We start from the raw sequence: 19,133 nt of genomic DNA on the forward strand, positions 1-19,133 counted from the left end.
AATGTAACACGATGGGTGCTAGTCCAGCTTTGTGGTGTTGGATGCAATGGAAGTTTATTCTGCTGGGTGGAATTCAGCTTGGAGCCAAAGCTCTGCTTTATGTTTGATGTTTCACCTACTTTTTGCAGAGTCCTGCAGTGGCTGTCAAAATGTAACACCACCTGTCTATCCCTTTCCATTTCATTTCTGGACAGGCTAGGGTATAGCCTAGTCTCGGATCCAGATTTTACTCCTGTACAGAGTGAGAGATGTAGTCTTCTGCAGGTTGTAGCTGCACAAAGTAGCAAGGTAGCTTGGAGCCATTCTAACATAAAGCTGCATGCGAGCTCCACGTATTGAGAATCAGAGCAAAATGTTTACCCTGAAGCATTCATTACAGCTTGTGATGCCTTAGTTTTGCTCTCCTTCTGTGGAACCGCTTGTGTCACAAAGCTCCCGCTTTCCTGCCTCTGTACAGAAATAGGAATTTTGGTTATTGGAAAATTATTTGAAGGGTATTATTATTACTACTAAATGGGAGCTTACTCCTTAGTGCCAGGTTGTCCTGTAAGTAACCCAAATGTAACGTAGTTCAAGAGCTACCTGTCTTCACCTTGTGCCTTGAAGTAATGTGACAGAGCCTGCCCTTCAGCGCTCCCAGGCCAAGGAGGAGCAGCCACCCAACATCCCAGCTGGCCAGACCTTGCCACTCTGGTGCAAAAATGATCTCATTTGGAATGGGGGGGAGGGTGCGGTGGTCACTCAGATGCTCGGGACGCAGTACACGTTTGCCTGGTAGGTGGTGTTGCCAAAGTGAATGTGGCGACCGTGCAAGCTCACTCACTCATATTAGCAAAATGTGCAGAAGGTTCTGTCACCCAGTTGTAAAAATGATGGCAGGCATCGATGTGCAGTTGTAACATATGGGAAGTACAGTGAATGTGGGTGGAGCTGTTCATTTCTCATCTTGAATCATTTACGAGATCAGCAGGCAGGCCAGATACAATGCATATGGGAATGTGTGGCTGTGCTGCACATGTCACACGTAATAGCAGATACTGTGAGAGGGCCCAGAGCCTGTCCTCAGGAGCTAAACGCACCGGAGCAGGCTGGTAGTCCCAGCATGTGGACCAAGGGCCAGCTTGGCAGCAGTTTTGGGAGAGCAGGCTGGTAGACTGAATTTTGGAATTCACGGACTAAGATCTGCACTGACTAGAACTACTCCCTTTTTATCCATCATGACCCAGAATTGTAGAAAGGAACTTTATTAACCCTGTCCTCAAGCAGTGGAGATAGATACAGATGATAAAATGCAAAGTTGTGGCCTGCTAGTTGAGCCCAGCTCAGCGCCTGTGTTACCTTCTTCCCTCTGCTCAAGGGGACAGCCTAACTGTAACATGGTGGGTGGTGAAGTTACAAAACAGAAAAGCATAATTGAGTAGTACTGCCATAATTAAACACTCTTCTATTTACAGCAGTTTATCTGAATCACCCTTTGCATGGTCTGAAAAGATAGAGAGCTTTACAATAGAGCGTGCTAAGGCTCATGTCCAGTAATGTTTCTGGAATTTGCATGGGCTGCCTGTGAGTATCTAGTAGAAAGCGTTGGTTTGATGTAAAATTCCCGTGAGCTGGCAGTGACCTCTCTGGGTGCCAGAACTGGAGGTAGTTCCTCGTGCTGAAGTGGTGGCTCTCCAGCTGGAGCCTCCTCCCTGCAGGAGCAGAGGCACGCTGGGGAAGGGCCTCTCCTCCAGGCTGCCTTGGCTTTGCTCCTCCAGCCAGAATGGGCCCTGCCGCTGCGATGGGCAACTCTCATCAGGTTCCTCCAGACATGGGGGTCGACAGGTTTATGTACTTACCTGTGTCTTCAGCTGCCAGAAATAACAATTTTGTGCAAGAGGGTCTTTCAAAGGCCATATGATTGGTCTTAGACTGAAACGCTAGGAGAATGGCTAAATTGTTAACTGAACGTAGAAGTCAGCAGAAACCTAAATTCTAAGGGCCTATACCCAGACTGTAGTTGGTAGTTGTTGAGTCAGGCTCTCATGTGTGAGGAGGATTTCATAGCCCCAAGCCTTTAAATAGGTAGGGCAGCACTGGAGTTCTTCCCTTGGCTGTCTGAAGACAGCGCTTTCCAGTTACACCTCCCTAGCAGTACTGCTGTAAAGTAATAACTACTCTAGAAATAAAGGACCGGAAGATGTCTTTATTGAAAATCAAGTAGTGCAGTAAGGTCACATCCTCCTCATGTTAAAGGAAATCAATGGCAAAGTAGTGAGCTGAACTCAGCTCCCCAGTCTGAAACTACGACGTTGCCTCCAGCAACCACCACTGTTGCTGTGCACGCCCTGGGAGCAGGGTGCTTGTGGAAAAGCTGCTGTCTTTGAAACCAACACAAAGAACAGTACAAGAGCGGGGGCTGGTTTGTGGATGGGAGTTTTGCTTTCGTTTTGAATTTCCACCCCCTGAAATCACCTTTAGTAAAGGAATGAAGCCTAAACAGCTCCGGTACCAACATGGTGTAGTTTGGAAGGTATAGGGAGTGTGATATGAGACACACAGTGTGTAAGTGTGTTTAGTAGAGTGTCCTGTGCTAACAAAGTGGTGGTTTTGTTTGCTTCATTGGGCGTGCACAACCAGCTGTCGCCGTTTGCAGCGAACTGCATCTAGATTTGTTCTGATCCCCAGGAGATGGTCCTGCAGCTCCTCAAATCCCTCTTGCAAGGAAACGTTAGCAGACTAACAGGACACTGTGAAATACGGGCGTTCACAGTGTTTGCTGCATGATTGTTGCAGTTTGATTTCAAAGAAGTTGGCTGGCAGATACAGATCAGTTAATACTGGTTTTGACATAGATTTTGGCAATTTTGTTTCAGCTAGATTTTCCTAGCTTTTTATCAGGAAATTTGGGGGTGTTTACTAATGCGGTTATTTGAACAATCCTGATTAAGAATGTGAATATTCAGAGTGATTAGCTTAGCTGAGTTATGACAGCTGTACAAGTCAAAACTACCACATGGAGCTGCAAGTAGAAAGATTCAGAAAATCACGTGCCTTATTGTAAGCGTAGAACTAATTCCATTAAAAACACAGCCTGTATGAGAGATTCAACCTAAAACCCTGTGCAGCTGAAGCTGTGTTTCAATCTGCTGAGCACGAGATAGTTTACAAAAGCAAGCAGAAAGTTTAGATCCAGAACTGACCTTGACAAAACCAGAGTCGGTTCACGCTCCCTGAGTGCATCCTGCTTAGATGTGCAGGTTTTTCTCTAGAGTACTGTTATTTAAAGACAAGAAGCTTCTACGATACCTGAAAGGACTTATAATTAAAGACATTTCCATTTAAAGAGTGAAATGGATTTAATGTAAAACCACAATTTCCAGCTTATTTGTGTTTACATCCCTTGCTACAGGTCCCAAGCAGACCTTAAATTTTTCATGGCAGGAGTGATAAACAGTCACTGGGGACATAACAAGACATACCAGGGTTTGTGACTGAAGAAGGAAAGGTGCGGTTGCCCTGTCCGCAGCAGTGTTGTCCCAACTCAGGCACTTGTTTCTCCAGTGTAAGCAAAAAGCCACTGCGTGTTTCTGATGAACACCTGATGAACCTGATGAGGTTCAACAAGGGCAAGTGCAGGGTCCTGCACCTGGGGAGGAACAACCCCATGCACCAGTACAGGCTTGGGACGGACCTGCTGGAGAGCAGCTCTGTGGAGAAGGACCTGGGAGTGCTGGTGGATGACAGGTTGACCATGAGCCAGCAGTGTGCCCTGGCTGCCAAGAAGGCCAATAGTGTCCTGGGGTGCATTAAGCAGAGTGCGGCCAGCAGGTCCAGGGAGATTCTCCTTCCCCTCTACTCTGCGCTAATGAAGCCCCATCTGGAGTACTGTGTCCACTTCTGGGCTCCCAAGTTCAAGAAAGATGAGGAGCTACTGCAGAGAGTCCAGCGGAGGGCTACAAGGATGATGAGGGGACTGGAGCATCTCTTCTACGAGGAGAGGCTGAGGGAGCTGGGCTTGTTCAGCCTGAAGAAGAGAAGGCTGCAAGAGGACCTTATAAATGTTTATAAATATCTCAAGGGTGGGTGTCAGGAGGATGGGGCCAAACTCTTTTCAGTGGTGCCAGCAACAGGACAAGGGGCAACGGGCACAAACTGAAGCAGAGGAAGTTCCGTCTGAACATGAGGAAGAACTTCTTCCCTCTGAGGGTGACGGAGCCCTGAAACAGGCTGCCCAGGGAGGTTGTGGAGTCTTCTTCTCTGGAGATATTCAAGACCTGCCTGGACAAGGTCCTGTGCAGCCTGCTGTAGGTGACCCTGCTTCAGCAGGGGGGTTGGACTAGATGACCCACAGAGGTCCCTTCCAACCCTGAACGTTCTGTGATTCCTCCTGATCCCTGCCAGCTCATTCCCTCTGTCTTGCAGCCCCTGATGAGGAGGACCTTCAGAGCGATGAGCTCTTTACACCCTTCCCCAGGAATCCCTGTTATGCTGTTTAAGGATGCACACTGACATGCTTCATTAACACTAAGCTTACTCAAAATAAATGTTGCGGTCTGTAATGAGTTTTGGGTATTGACCAGGTTGCAAGGAGCAGTGGACAGAAAACAAAAGGTTTTGTCACTTTATCCCTACCTCCTGACAAACTGGACCTGTTTGGATTTATAATCAGGACTAGTGTGTGTGTCTCAGGAAAATGGTTATTGCAGCAGCTACAGAGCGTGCAGCTTGCCGAGCTACAGATGTCAGGATGCAGTCCTGCAGTCTTTACTGATGTCACTTAATGGCAAAGCAAATTCGCTGTCATGTCGTGATAAGGCTTCTAAATGAGAAGGGAAAACCTTTAGAAGTGCTCGTTTAAAGCGTGAAGATAAAGTGTATCGAATGCCCATCCTAGGAGTCCTACTTTAGTCTCAGCCCAAGCACCAGACCGAGCTCTGTCATCTGGGAGCTGCACCCGCCAGTGCAAACATCAAAGCCTCCAGCCTGAACTGCAGCTTCAGATGCTCTGCAACCCTTTCATCTGTTTTTTTCCAGGTTACAGCAGCTTGACAAGCACTGCCAGGCCACTGCCCAGCAGTTAGTGGAGTTGCTCAACAAACAGAATCAGCTCTTCAAAGAAAAGCAGCTGCTCACAGAAGAGGTGCAGTTTCTGCGTATACAGGTACTGTGCCAAAAGAAAAGAAAATCTGAGGGGAATATTCTGCAGCTTTAGCAGAGAAATGCGCCAGCAGTCTCATTGCAGCTGCTGGAGTTTGTTGCTGTTGTTGTTTTAAATAAAGGGGGGGGGGGGGGGGGGGGAAGAAGTCCATGCAATTGGAAAGAGACTGGTAGATGGACCTGAGTCCCACTTCAACCTAAACGAAATGCAAAAAGTGTTTGAGGTGACAGTAAGGGAGAAGTTTTTCTCGGAGACAGTTCTTAGCTTTCTTATTGGAAGATTTTGTGTTCCTTTTTGAGAGGAGAAAAATCCGTTCTTGAACAGCATTAACGTGTGAACAGTAGCTTCATGTTGGTGGTTCTTTTGAGTTGTTTGCTGACATTTGTCAGACTTCAGTCCCGCTACCACCTGGTGATTTCCCCCTGCCCCTTACTTTAAAAGTCATTTATCCTTCCTGCTGCTCCATGACCACTCACCCAAGCGTGAGGTGGAGAATGGGATCTCAGGCTGCCTGAGCACTCGTCACGGCACCACGTCTCTGGCAGCACTGGCTCTTGCCTCCAGTGGTCTCTGGGAAGCTGTGGCTTCTCATGGGCTGTTGCTGTGGTTTTCTTGGCCACTGTTCTTCAGTCAGTGCTTTGGAAATAAGGGAGAGGACTGCATGGCTTGGTTTTTTTCTTTGTCTTTCATTTACTCATTTCAGAAAAAGAAGAACTAACAAGCACAGAATGAGGTTTTCAGTAAAACTGTCAAATAATCAAACCCTGATTCTGTGACTCAGTAAATGAACTACTTCAACCACAGCATGATGTTTTCTAACTTGCAGACTAGTGAGCTTGCCCAGTGTAACTGGAGCTCTATTTACAAGGTAGCAAACATTCTACAGTCAGTGTAGGAAATTTAGTCCAGTAGCACACCTAGCAGTAAGCAGGACATGAAGCGTCTTAGAATTTTAAGATATTTGAATCATACTGTTTTTCATAGGCTTTTTAGCTGTAGAATTTAATAAGTGTTTAACCCAGGAGAATGAATTCCATACTTTGTTAGGCCTTGAATCATGTCAGTGTGTTTGGTTTTACAGGATTTCCTGCTGTAGTAGACAAACTTGGTAGTTTGAGGCAGTGTAAGGTTATCAGCGTGTAGTAACTACGGGCAGATTTCAGGGCAGCCATAGTGCGCTCTCTGTAAGATAGTCTAAGAAGGTGGTTGTTCAGAAAAGAAAATTAAAATTTCTGTTTTAAGGGAAGAACTTGTCATAATGTGAATGGACTTTGCATGTTCCATGGGGATTTTTGTTATTGATAATCCATTTTATCTGTTCTGAAGTTGAGCAGAAGTACAAGCACAAAGGAGGAAAAAATCATGCAGATACTATACTGCTGTCGAGACTTGACTGGCACAAGCTTCCTTCTTTTTGTTCTTTACAAGTTAATTGTGCTCCAGAGGATACTTTTTAACTTGAGAACACACAGAAGAGAAGAATGATATAAAAAAATTATTACTAAATGAGCCCTAAAGATCTATTTGCAGCTATTTAAAGCAACGGTGTTTCTCTGGGAATTGGAATTCAGCCCAAGAGAGCTGCCTGGAATATCAGGCAATTGTTTTAAGAATACGAAAGAGCAGTTCACCATAACTGGGAGATTTTAACTACAGAAAAATGAATGTATTTAGTGTATAAGTATATTAAACAAAAATCTCTTGCAGAATCGGTGTTGATCAAAGGTGAAAGTGACATCATATTCCACATTTTACTGTATTGTTCGACAGTTCTGCTTTGTAATCAATTTTTATTTGGTCCAGGGAAGCGGGGAGAAACCAGTCACACCTAATCTTTTAAAAATTATGTAAAATAGACTAACGTTAATGTGCTATTGTATCTTGGAACATAAGCCCCTAGTAACTGCAGTTGCATATTTCAGGAAAAAAAATGGAATGCAGATCTCAAACAGGACACAGATGGAATCAAGTAAAAACCTGGATGGATAAAGAGAACAGAGCAGAAGTAGGTATTTTTTCTATATCCTATATATAGAGAGAGGGGAGGGAGAGGAAAGGAGGACTAGAAGTATTTGCAGATGTGGGCTGAATCTGGCAAACGCCTCAAGACAAAAGGGAGAAGGAAGTGTTTGAAACATTTTTGGGTTTGAAGTTGTTGGGGCTTTTTGTGTTTGGTTTTTTTTTTTTAAGCACCTAAAAATTTAGGACAAGCACTCACAGCAAAGACAGGTTTATCTGGCAGAAATTTAAAAAAAAAATCGTAAGGATTTAAATTGGAGGGGAAAGGTGGGACCTTCTAGAGGAACTCAGATTTTACCATAGGTACTTTCTGGTCTGGATAATCACTGGGTGTTTGTTGATTTGGAATTCGTTAGTTCTGTTGCTTCTGGTAATATTTCCCTGCTGAGGAAGCAGAATCTTCTCTTCAAAAAGGCTACAATGTGTTTTGTAGTAAAACTTAGTGTCCTGTTGAAAGCAACGTTATATAAATAAGTGTACTTGGGGTAGCGCTGTTGGGGGTTCCAGTACTGCTACATAGTTACAGCTCTTCCCATGGCCTTGTAAGGGTTACTTCACCTTCATTTAAAAGTCCCAGATTTTAAAATTGTGTCATTTGTTTTAATCTAGCTGACTTAGAGGAAAAAAACAAACACTGGCAAACCTATAACGTTCATAGGATTTGTCTTCAAAACTCAGGTTACTTCCACTGCCATTTTTATTTCTAGTGTTAGTGTTTGCTGTAGGGGGAAGGAAGGAAGGGAGGAAGGAAGGAAGGAAGGGGGAGGAAGAAAGATGTTTTTAAATCCAGCTGCATTCTGGTGTGTTGATAGTCTGTTTTTCATGGAAAACTCATTTGACACTGTAAGAAAAATTCGGGGGTTTAAAGGAAATGAAAAAAAGTCATCATAAAAGAAATACCTGATCTGGCTACATGCTGAATTCCCTTAGAGGCAACACGAGTTAAAAGGCTTTTAGTTGAAGCAGTAACTGAGAGAAGTGCCACACAGTTTTCAAAAACATCTTTCTCATTCTCAGCAGTGAATGACATGCTTTTAAAATAATAACGTTAAATCTCCTATTACTGAAAGAAGCTCAGTATTATTTCAGAATAACCGCCTGCCTACAACGTGATGAAGATGCTCACACTGTATTTTCATTTTCATAGCACTAAAAAGGACCAGTACAATGTGCCTGACCTTACAGCATGGGCTGTGCATCAGGCCGTTACACTAGGATTTAGTAGGTGGCACTAATATTCAGTGGTGGTGTACAGCATAACATCTCAGGTCCACGTAAAGGTAGTCATACGTTTGGTTACTGGATTGACACCTCTCATTGTGAAAGTTTTCAAAAGATTCAGGTTTTGAGTTTCTGCCTTTGAAGTCTCTTTCACGCTGCAACTCGCTCCGAGGCAGGAGGACGGGAGACATTTACCCGTCCTGTATAGGTACTAAACACAAATGTGTGTCGTGTAGCAAACAAACGTCTGAGCTGAGATGACCAGAGACCTCAGGGCTGCCCACCCAGTATGAGTACATTTCTGAAAGCTGGGGTGCTCCCCTCTTGCAGCATCTGCCTTGGCGTCCATCAGTTTGACAGGAATCAGTACTTGGCCCGGCTGACAGGCCCCTCGCGGAGCCTGGCTGCCGAAGGGGTGGCTGCCCTGTTCCCTCCAGCCAGGAGCTCTGCCTTCCCCCCAGGAGCCCTCCCTGGCAGGAACCCGCGCTTGCCCCATGCTCTCCGCGTGGCCGAGCCACTGAAACTATCTCCTCCCTCCTTACAGATGTCCTGGTTTTCGCTGTGAGCGTGTCTGTGAGCAGACCGTCTTTCTTCTAAGCAGAAGTCAACATGTACTCAGCGTGACTGTATTGCCACCCTCGCCCCGCGGCGGGACGTACTGTCACAGTTACAGCTGTTCCTGAGCGCTGGCTTGCTTTGTTTTCTTACATCAGCATGAATTCTCAGTGAGGTCCCAGCAGGAAATGCGGTGCCTGACGTGCTCCCAGGTGGCCCGCTTGCTTTTTTTTCATTATATGGTATGTTACAGAAGGGGAGCTTTATATCCAGAAAAGTTGTAGCTCGTCCATCTCTGGTGTCAGAAGGGATTCGGGCTGATCCTTACACAGCTCTCAACTGTTCTTCAGGAGACCTGAAGACTGCTTAGGTTACTGGGGAGAGAGCTGGGGTTTTTTAGTGTAGTCTAAATGCGCAAAACCAGTGCCCCTGCCAGGTGTCTGTAACAGCCAGTGACATTCCACAGCCAGGGGTTGGTGGCTGGTTTTTGGTTCGTCTGGTTTTTAAGCAGGTGAGAAGAAAGTCTTCCTTACTCCTTGGATGGAGTTTAGTCAGAGGTGGTGAGTGTGGAACTGTGACAGGAGTGGGTACAGGTAGAACCCTGCTAGAACCCTCAAGTGCTGCCTCACCCAATACTGCACCAACTCTTCCGAGCTTGTGCATCCGCAGCCATGGGAGGCCCGTACCTCTTGCACGGCGCCTGGCCAGCTGGCAACGCCGGGGAGCAGCTCAGGAGCTCAGCCTGGCCCTCCTGAGAGCTCCACGTCGGGTACGGCAGCTGTGCAAGCGAGGGCTGAGGCACCTAAGCCACCTGCATGTTTTCTAACCAAAGATGGAGCGAGTGGCTCCTCTCCCCTCCACTATGAGTACTGCTAACAGCAGTGCAGCCATTCAGTTGTCCATGGCTCTGCTCCTACACAGCCTTCCGACCCCTACACCTGAGCGTACCCAGCCACCCCGGGAGAACCCACGGAGAACGGGAGGGAGTGGCGGGAGGAACCTGAGCAATTTGTGCTGCAGAGCTCCGCTCACCGAGTGTCAAAGCACTGGCGGGAGGAGGAGAACGTTCAGACTGGGAAGGCCCCTGCCCCGACTGTTCAGCGACCAACCCTCGGCAGTCAGCTGGGCAGCAGGAGCGACAGGGCTGTGTCCGTTCAGAGAACGGCTCTTCTTCAGTGGCTGCTCTGGCATCCAGGCTGCTGTGCAGCGAGAGGCTGCCGCTGGTTGTGCTTCATTTTTAAAGCAGTTGAGGCCTGGCTGTAGTCAGGTGGAGAAATGCCGACTGCGTCAAGCAAGCTGAGGTTCAGCATCTCGCGAAGCTTTAACGCTGGGTACCTGTGGCGAGGAAAGCCGTGTGGGCACCCCGAGGCTTCGGGATGGAAGCCCTGGCACCTAGCGGGTCTGCAGGCGGGGCTACAGGAACATGATTTGTGGCTGCGGGTGACAAGAAGAGGAAGGTGACAGCTTTTAAGTTAGAGGTGGGTAGGACAGGATGACATGACTGTCCTGTAGAAGCTTTGTGGAGTTCAGTGGCACAGAACGCTGCTGGCTGAACAGGGCGGTGAGTCTCTGCCTTGGGGTGCAGCTGGGCACGCTGTGTTACTGGGGGGGTGGGAACGGGGGGACCAACCAGAGGAACAGCCCGGCTGGGGATGGTGTGAGCCACCCGCAGCAGCAACAGCTGCCACGAAGCTTCTCTGGGAGCCGAGTGTTTGGGGGGTTTTTGCCTTTTCAATCTTCTGCCTGTGCGCAGAGGGTGGCTGTGCGCAGAGGGCTGCTGCGCATGGAGCAGGAGGCCCTGGCTGTTACTCACCAGTCACTGACACGGAATTCAGCACGGCTTTCGGTGGCTCCAGTTTACTTTTCCTTGCACTGGTTACAGACACAACTGTAGCAGTTGGCACTGGTGCATGTATTTGGGGGAAAAAAGTACCATGTTACTGTTTTTAATTAATTCTTTAATGAACTGCAGCATCATAAATTCTCCATTTTTAACTCAGCCCAAATTGCCTTACCAACTAAGGTGGGGGGGGGGGGGGCGGGGGGAAGTAAAACCCTTTAGTCGTCTAATGCAAAACCAGCCAAAGTAGAAAGTTTATTTTTATTTCTGAGGTCATTTACATCTCTTAAATTCAAATTTTAGAACTCCAGTGGCTTATTTCTAGGCAGCTCCCCCAGCTCCAGTAGGGTTTGATGTCTCGCTCTGAATTCAGCCCTGTCGTGCTACTGTGGCAGCGCAGACCGTAGCTAAGCGAGAGCCTGGAGACGGGAATTCGCCTCCCCGGCAGCGGGCTGGGTCCCCCCGGCAGCAGCTCCCCGTCGCGCTGCAGCTGCCCGCCCCGGACGCGCTGGACAATTCACAGTGAACAGGCTGGGGCACACACCCGCCGCCTCCCTCCTGGAAAGGAGAAGGGCCAGGATCCTGGACGTGCCCCGAAACAGGAGCTCAGTTATTTACTGCTAAACACGAAGGATGTCTAAAGCTCATGGAGATCCTGTTTTTCAGAAACCAAACAGCTCGTGTTCTTGCTGCCTGTACGGCTTTTGATCTTAGAAAGCGGCGAGGACAGCAGGCCCGCAGGACGCGGCGGCTTTGAAGCAGCGCTTGTTTACCTGGCATTACCGCGGCCTTAACCATTTCTGCAGTTCTTGTCTCAGCACTCGCCCGCAGGCCGAAGGGCCACAAATGGGAACGAGCAGCACCGCGATACAGCCTGCTTACTCGCACCCCTTCTCCTCCTTTTATCTTCCAGCTCTGCTCTGCACCCAGCTGCAGCTTGGGCTTGTCTGAGGCTCACCCAGAGACACCTCTGCAGAAGATGGGCACTCGCTGGCTAACTTCAGCTGCTTTCTGTTTGTTTTTAACCACAGAATCGTCAATATTTTGAAGCACGACCAGCCTACCAAACTTCCTAGGAAGACAGCTGAGATTTTTCTGAGAAGACTCGGCTCGCAAGCCAGTTTCAACAGCTAGTATGTAGTGCGGACTTAATTTATCATTTGTACGACTTTTTTATAAAATGTTTTTGTCTATTTTTGTAATTGAACATAGATGTCTTATTTACAGACTGAAATAGCAATAAAATTCTTATTTGCCTTTTTCTGTCCTTCTGAATGGCAGAGAAGGTGCTGTGCCTCGGGGGGGGGGGGGAGGAGAAGGGGACTGTCCCTAAGCCCTGCACAAACACACTGCGCTCCTGGTTATAAACTGATTACCAGAATCTACCTGGGAACTTCATTTTTACAAGGCATTTGTCACTTTTTCTCCAAAAGTGAGACTCCTAACAACGCCTCTTCCCTCAGAAAAGCCTAAGAATGCTTGAGAAAAATTCCACGTAATGTGGCGGAGCTGTGGGGGGGGCAGGCTGCCCTTCAGCACGCCCACTGGCAAAGCCCTGGAGAGGCAGGAAGCCTCAGGGCAGCTTCGCCGTGGAGTGGGGCGCCCGGCTCGCCACGCTGCGGTGGAGGGGGGACGCCTGACTGTTCCACCAGCCACCGTTTAGCAGCCTCAGGGACGGGCACCAGCAGAACTTGGCTTAAATTACTGAACGCCAAACAGCTGGAGGGCTTTTTTCTAGTTCACTGCGCACTTGTGTTTTTAAAAGTTACTTTCCCAATAGCAGACTCTTTCAGAAGGAATTTATCTGAATCTTCTGCTAAGCAGTGTAGAATAAACCAAGTGCATAAAAGTTTCTACATCTATTAGCCGCAGTGTAGTTGTAGAATTGCACCAGTAACGGGGGAAAAAAAGCACAAAGAACAGTTCCCTGTTAATAAAGCTACCTCAGCCAGCATAAATGCATAAAATTCACCAAAAATAGGAGTAACACCACATGCAAGAAGTTACCATTTGCTGTGGGACACAATCCTTCCTTCCCTCGCATTTGAAGAGTTGTTAGTGGGTACAGCCCTAACATCAAAGTGGTTCTTCCTCCCTGTTACAATTTCCTGCCCTGTTAAACTGCCAAGTGCAGCTAACGGCCCCCCTGAAGTGCTTCACCACCAGGCCCGTAAAGATGCTGAACGTGGCCTCGGGGCGATGAGCCTGGTGAAGGCAGGGCCTCTCCAGTCCAGCGCTGGGTTTTCCACACTGATCAGGCTGACGATTTTGTGTGTCACGACTTTCTAGCTGGTTAAACAGGTAAGAATACACAGTGATAAATGTAGGACTATGCAAACTTTTTTAAACAAATTATTTTTTTATTATTCCACAGCATAAATCTGTGTTGAAATAGGAGAAGGTGCCCACAGGCTACGCACGCAAAGGAACTGGGGCACCCAGTCCCAGCACTTGGGCTTCCCTGCGATGCCAGACCCTCCGCCTTTCTGGTGGCTTCTGGGGCTGCTTGCCGGGCACCGCCGCCCCCATGGCTCCGATGCCAGCAAAGCGTCCTGGGCAGCTGGAAGGGGCTGCCTCCTCCTCCCAGGCACTGGCTCGATTCGTTCTGTTGCTGGGAGCCTAGCAGGACTCCATTTCCCCACAGCAGCTACTCTGCCTTACAGCAATTAATTAGTCCTTAAGCACTGCAGCACCAGGTCTGCCTGGCTCGTGTTCCCCCCGCTGCTTTCCACTTCGGCACTGAACGCTTGGTTTGACAAAGTTTTCAAGTGTCGGAGCAGGTGACCAAACCCTGACCCGGCAGTTCTGCCGCAGTCGCCTCCTGGCCCCAGATCTCCTGCTACCACGGAACTCACGGCTGGCTGGCGCTCGCTCTTCCCTGCTACAAGGCGGGGGAGGAAAAAGAAGGAAAGGCAAAGACCTGAGACCTGGACGAAGCGCCTCTATTCCAGGGAAGCGTCCACCAAGCCTGAGAGCTGAGCTAAACCCCAGGTGATCCAACTGCTTCAGGGCCACTCAGCCTTCCTGCTCAGGTGGTTCAGCCGGCCCTGGACCGGCAGGTGGGCTTCAAAGGGTCCCCTCTGAGGTGTCCTGCAACCCCCACCTTCCCATTTGTTCCTCTCCTTACCCTACCCGTTGCCTAGCGGTGGGATGTCAGGCCATGAACTTTGCCAGATGACGAATCACCTAAATCGTGGGTGTTCTGACAGGAACGTAGCCCTGGGTAATCACTACTCGAAAAGCCTGACCCAGATTTACAAGTGACACACACCTCGTAGCGCTAACCTGAACCACCTGGGTGGAAACAGCCTTGGTCCAAAGCACAGATACAGCTTGCTTAGTGGTAAAAACTTTTTTTTTGTTGACAATACTGTAACTTCATAATTTACAGCTGAAACTGATCACCCAGTATTTGAAATAGGTCACAGCCAGTTACAGTGCTCACTCGGACTTCACAGCAAATAAAACTCGCAACTAAACATGCACAGATCAGCATATATACAGTGATAAAAAAATAACGATGTACATTTTCTTGTAAGAAGAAATTAAGTAAATTCTTTGTGCATTTCAGGATTGAAACATCTAACCTATATAAAATTACTTTAAAATATGAAGTAAATATTTAACCCAAAACTCAAGAAATCTTTTGTAATCTGCAATATAGCCTTCTCCTTTCAGTGTTTCTTTCTCTGACATGGAACAACTTAGGACTTTTATCCTCTAAGATATTTAACAGTAATGTGCAGATATAAAAAAATACGTCCTTTGTGGCAAGCTTGAACATATATATATATATATATATATATTTACAAACCTCCAGAACAAATTATCATTACAAAACACAGAAGTAGCAGATTGACATAGTGCTTTATTTAAGCTGTCTGTACGAAGGAAAATAATGTGCATCCCTATCATATACGTGTAAAAATACTAAGGATGTACAGTGTACAAAAACAGTTTTTTGTAGTTATTTCACATCCTTGTGGGTCATATACTTAAGGAAATAAACAGTTTAAGTATGACCAACAGTAAAACGGTTTCTTGGGTTCGTAGTCGTGTCTGCTTAATATCCTTAACCATATGACTAGATCTTGCATGGATCTAATGAAAGAACTAGCAAGGTCAAGAAATGTCACAAACTCTAAAGCTACAGGGAGGTAATTCAATTACCAATTTAGAGGTTTTTATTTAAATAAATACTTTACATTTCATGCTTGCCTGTAATGCACTACCAGGAGCAAGATAAGGAAATTCTACTGTAGACAGTACAAACAGTAGCAGCAAAGTGTGTACATTGAGGTGTAATATATAGACCCTGCAGTTAGTAAGGAGAGACCTTACTTTGTACTCTAGGAGAAGCACATGGCCCCTGCAAGAACAGTCAGCTTTGAGAAGCCGCAAGTAAAGATGGAGGGAAAAAAAATGAAGGTAACACAATACTGGAATAAATGTTCTTTAAGCAACAGGAATGTACTGGAAGATGGGTTAGTGTGGAAAGCGAAGCTGTGTGCAAAACTGCCAAAACCCAAACAGAAATGACCTATTTCCTCCGAGACGGCTGCAGGACGTCGGGCGTACGCTGCGCCGTGGAAGTCCGTACAAGCTGGAGTCCGAGTCTGCCACGCGCTGTGCTCCAAAGGGGAACCCGCCACCACCTCCTCTCCAGACCCAACCCCAACCGCCAACAGCACACGAAGGGCTCCGGAAGGCGCTCTCGGCACCGCTCGCCCATCCGTTCCTAACACCGGTAAGCGAGAGGAAATCCCCAGCCCCGGGCAGCGCGACGCGGCCACTGACTCTCCCCGCAGCGCAGACTGCGCCGGCGAGGTTTTGGAAGGCAGGCAGTACGATGCGCAGTGAAGGCTGGAAAGGTTTTCCAACGGTTCGCCGACAGACACTCACTGCCGGCCGCGCTCTGACTCGCTGCGCGGCGCTGAGCTCAGCGCGGGGCGGCCGACGCACGCGAGGCCGGGCTGGCCCGAGGCACAGCGCCCGCTGGGCAGCCGCCGGAGCCGCCCCGTGTTGAGAAACTTATTGCTAGTACAAGCTGAAAACATAGCGGGGAAAAACGCAGGCGTGTAACACAGATCTGGAGTCGCCATAGTTTCAGTCTGTAAGTATGAGGCCTTTGCAGAGAACTAATTAATGCCCGTCTATTAAGTCCGCGGTTGTTTCGGTCGCTCGCCGCGCCAGCACTGACGCCTCTACACGAGCGGGGCGCAGCGGCCCTGCCCCGCGTTCGCCGTGCTCCTCTCTCTCCGCAGAGGGATGATCTCGACACGCGCTTAGTGTTACCAGGTGACAGGATGAGACCCTGCCTCGTTAGAACGTACAACACGATGCACCGCGGACTGATTATCCATCCATTGCTAGCGATAAAACATGCAACGAGAAAAATTGTCTAAACCAGCCCGCGTCTTTAGCTGCCTTGCTAAATGCCCAGCCACCCCCTGACCGTCCCAGCACACGCACTGCCAGCAGTGGGCTCCATGCTCGGGCACTCGGCTTCCCGCCCCGGGAGGCGAAGGCATCCGCGCAGGAACACCTCTCCTCCCAGACCCAGCCGCTCGCTCGCGCAACGCGACCAGCAGCGCCCGGCAACGTCACAGGCGCTCGCCGGGTCCGCACGCAGAGACCCTTCCAATGATAATCCCATGGAGTCGGGCTTTCCAGGCGGCGCTCCCGAGGGCGCGCGCACGCTGCCCCGGCACGGCGCCACGTCCCGACTCCTAGCACCAACGGGTTTATCGTGAAGATTATCATTGCTGAAGGTCGGAGCGAAGGTTTATGCACATGTTCCGTCAGACACAGATCTCCGGAAACGGAAAGACATTTTCCTATCAGTGGAGCGCTTCTCGCGGGGTTTTAAACTCGGTCAATCGGGTACCGCAGTTACGTCTAACACGCTGGGTTTTGGGACTCTTTTGCTTGAGGGCAAACCTTCCTTGAGAACAGCTGATCCCAGAAATTTACTCTTTTCATTATTAAAATAAAGTGCTTTTCTTGTAATCGCTGGGGTCTCGTTGTTCAAACGCCAGTTCCTTCACGGAGGACAGCAATGTTCTGCTGTGCTGCCCGGCGCTCACCTTACCTTTCCCCTCAGTGGAGCACAAGATGTAGCTTTTTGTCTGACCGGTTTTAACCCTTTGGCACAGGAAGCTGGAATTCCTCACCTCCACTGCCAAACGCTGCCAGACAGTTAACAGACAGCATTCCACTCACACAAATCGGATTCTAAGCAGTATGTACAATTTCAGAGCCTTGTTAAAATTTCCACATGGGAGAAAAGTGCATTATTTCCTTCAGCTTGTACAGTCCTTCCATATATTACAAAATTAACTGCTAGAAGCCTGTTCTATCTAAGATGTAGCAGCATTTGCAAACATGACACATACAATCCTTATCTCTAAAAATAAATACTACCGCAGTATAACCAAAAAAAAAAACCAAAAAAACAAACCTCAGTTAAACACCTGGAGAAAAAGCGAATTCACAAACTCCGAATGAAACCAAGTAAGGCAAACACCTGTTCACCTTGGTGCACACATTTTGGTGAAAAGCAATACCATTATGCCTGTCTACATTCTTCAGCCATCAGAGGTGATGTATATCATGAAAGAAAAAGAAAAGCATGAGAAAGATGTTATCTGGTGCAAATTATAAGACCCCCTTAGACAACTCCAACTGCTGCTTTTACGCCTTCATTTCTTGCATGTATAATGTTCGATTCTCCATGATTGCACATGAACCTGGAAGTTCTAAATGGCAGGCTGGGTGAGCCCAGCCCTTCTGTTTCTTCTGTAGTATCCAACAGTAATTAAAAAATAATATATATATATATTTATATATATCAACAGTTTAAGTCCTTCTCTCAAACGTTTGCCAAACAAATTCCAGCCAGATGTTAATGACAGAGACCTGCTTCAAGTAATGATATGCCTAACAAAAACCTGGCGCGTGTACATCACCACCCCTATGTCTCCTTGTTCTAACCAGCACAAACAGATGCAAGAAAACGCTATAGACTAGTCTTTTTAGACTAAGTACAATTTTGATTCATCTTCTGGAAGAAGATAAACTGGACCAACACATTTTTTTTGTTTAGCCTCCACTGTGAGGAAAAATAGATGACTACTTGTGCACAAAGTGTACAATGCTGAAGTCAAGTCATCTACCTTCAGAGAAACTGTCAGTAACTTCTTGACGTTGCTATTACACTGAGACTGTGGGCAGCAGCAACAGCAGGAGAGCGCAGTAGAGAAAAATCTCGTATTTCATGCAAAACCAAAACGGATTTTAGGTAGATTTGGGAAAGAAACTTGTTCAATTTGGAACGGTCTCTGAAAGTGCCCCTGCTATCTGAAATAGTATCTAGTACTGGTGGTGATGTTCAGGAATCATTTTCAGTGATAAACCTAAGATGACAGTGAAGCAGCAGAACAAAAATGTTATTCTCGTCCACTTGCAGAGTAGGAAAACTGGGGGAAATGCGGCCGCCTCTCATTGTCCATGCAGTCCATACCGTCCTCGTCATCTGTATTAAGGGAGAAGTTCAAAACGTCACTATATTTGCAACAAAATTTTGTTCTTCACCTAATATGCAGTACACCTTTCAGGGTTCAACGCTGAAGTGAAAGGCTCAAGGTAAGACTTCATTCATGGAAGCTTACGCTCACACAGCAGAACCAAGCTCACTGGAAGGGCAGCCTTTCAGGCAGCCACCAGTTATTTCGGGGAGGGCTGGTTGGTGCGTTTGATTATGACTGTCACCTGAGACCTTCAGTCACTGCTACCCTTCCGGGCTCACCAAAACACGCCAGCACGTCCAGCTCCTGGTGGCACGGAAGCCGACTGCCGACTGAAGCAGCCAGTTCTCATTGTTTCTTACGCTGAGTTCAGGAAATGATAATCTTATTGTGGATATATATTTATGTACTCCTCCATTTCAAAGGGAGTTCAAAGGAAAAACAGCTACAAAATGAACAATTCATACAGGTTCTATGCGTTTCAATTCTTACATGTTATTTTTTGGTAAACTATTTATTTTTACAGTATTTGTTGGGATCAGCGGAAACACAGACTAAGCCAAATTCATAAATATTTTTGTTTACATGATTCCTACAGTGGCAATGGAAACCAGGCACCAGATGTTGCCTGACTCTTAGAATTTGGATCTACATTCTCACCTGGATTTTTTAACAGTGCTTATCCTTAAAGACCCCTATTGAAACCGTTATTCTAATGACGTATTTACCCGCAACCTTTCAGAATTATGTATCTTTTGCATCTTCATATACTCTATGTAGAAAAACTAGAGTTAATGCAGGTTTGAGCAACTGCTATGGTCAGGCTGCTTGA

At 47.4% G+C, this 19,133-nt stretch overlaps 2 protein-coding genes across 8 annotated transcripts in view; one reads left to right on the plus strand and one right to left on the minus strand.

The window, feature by feature from the left end:
• The window catches only part of SDCCAG8 (SHH signaling and ciliogenesis regulator SDCCAG8), a 119,337-nt gene extending 107,365 nt beyond the window's left edge, over nt 1-11,972 (plus strand). The window contains exons 17-19 of one of the 3 annotated variants that reach the window (XM_075412626.1): nt 5,017-5,143; nt 7,063-7,145; nt 11,689-11,972. In XM_075412626.1, coding sequence (XP_075268741.1) covers nt 5,017-5,143; nt 7,063-7,113 — 178 coding nt within the window. In that variant the 3' untranslated portion in view covers nt 7,114-7,145; nt 11,689-11,972. Of the gene's footprint in view, nt 1-5,016; nt 5,144-7,062; nt 7,146-8,924; nt 9,059-11,688 lie in introns of those variants that run through there. The other 2 variants (XM_075412627.1, XM_075412628.1) reach the window with 2 other exon arrangements.
• A 31-nt stretch (nt 11,973-12,003) lies between these two features.
• AKT3 (AKT serine/threonine kinase 3) overlaps nt 12,004-19,133 on the minus strand; it is a 167,090-nt gene continuing 159,960 nt past the window's right edge. For all 5 annotated transcript variants that reach the window (XM_075412630.1, XM_075412629.1, XM_075412632.1 and 2 more), the window contains one exon: nt 12,004-18,309. In XM_075412630.1, coding sequence (XP_075268745.1) covers nt 18,224-18,309 — 86 coding nt within the window. In that variant the 3' untranslated portion in view covers nt 12,004-18,223. The remainder of the gene's footprint in view (nt 18,310-19,133) is intronic.

Source organism: Opisthocomus hoazin, chromosome 2 (assembly GCF_030867145.1).
Source record: "Opisthocomus hoazin isolate bOpiHoa1 chromosome 2, bOpiHoa1.hap1, whole genome shotgun sequence".
Lineage (NCBI taxonomy): Eukaryota > Metazoa > Chordata > Aves > Opisthocomiformes > Opisthocomidae > Opisthocomus > Opisthocomus hoazin.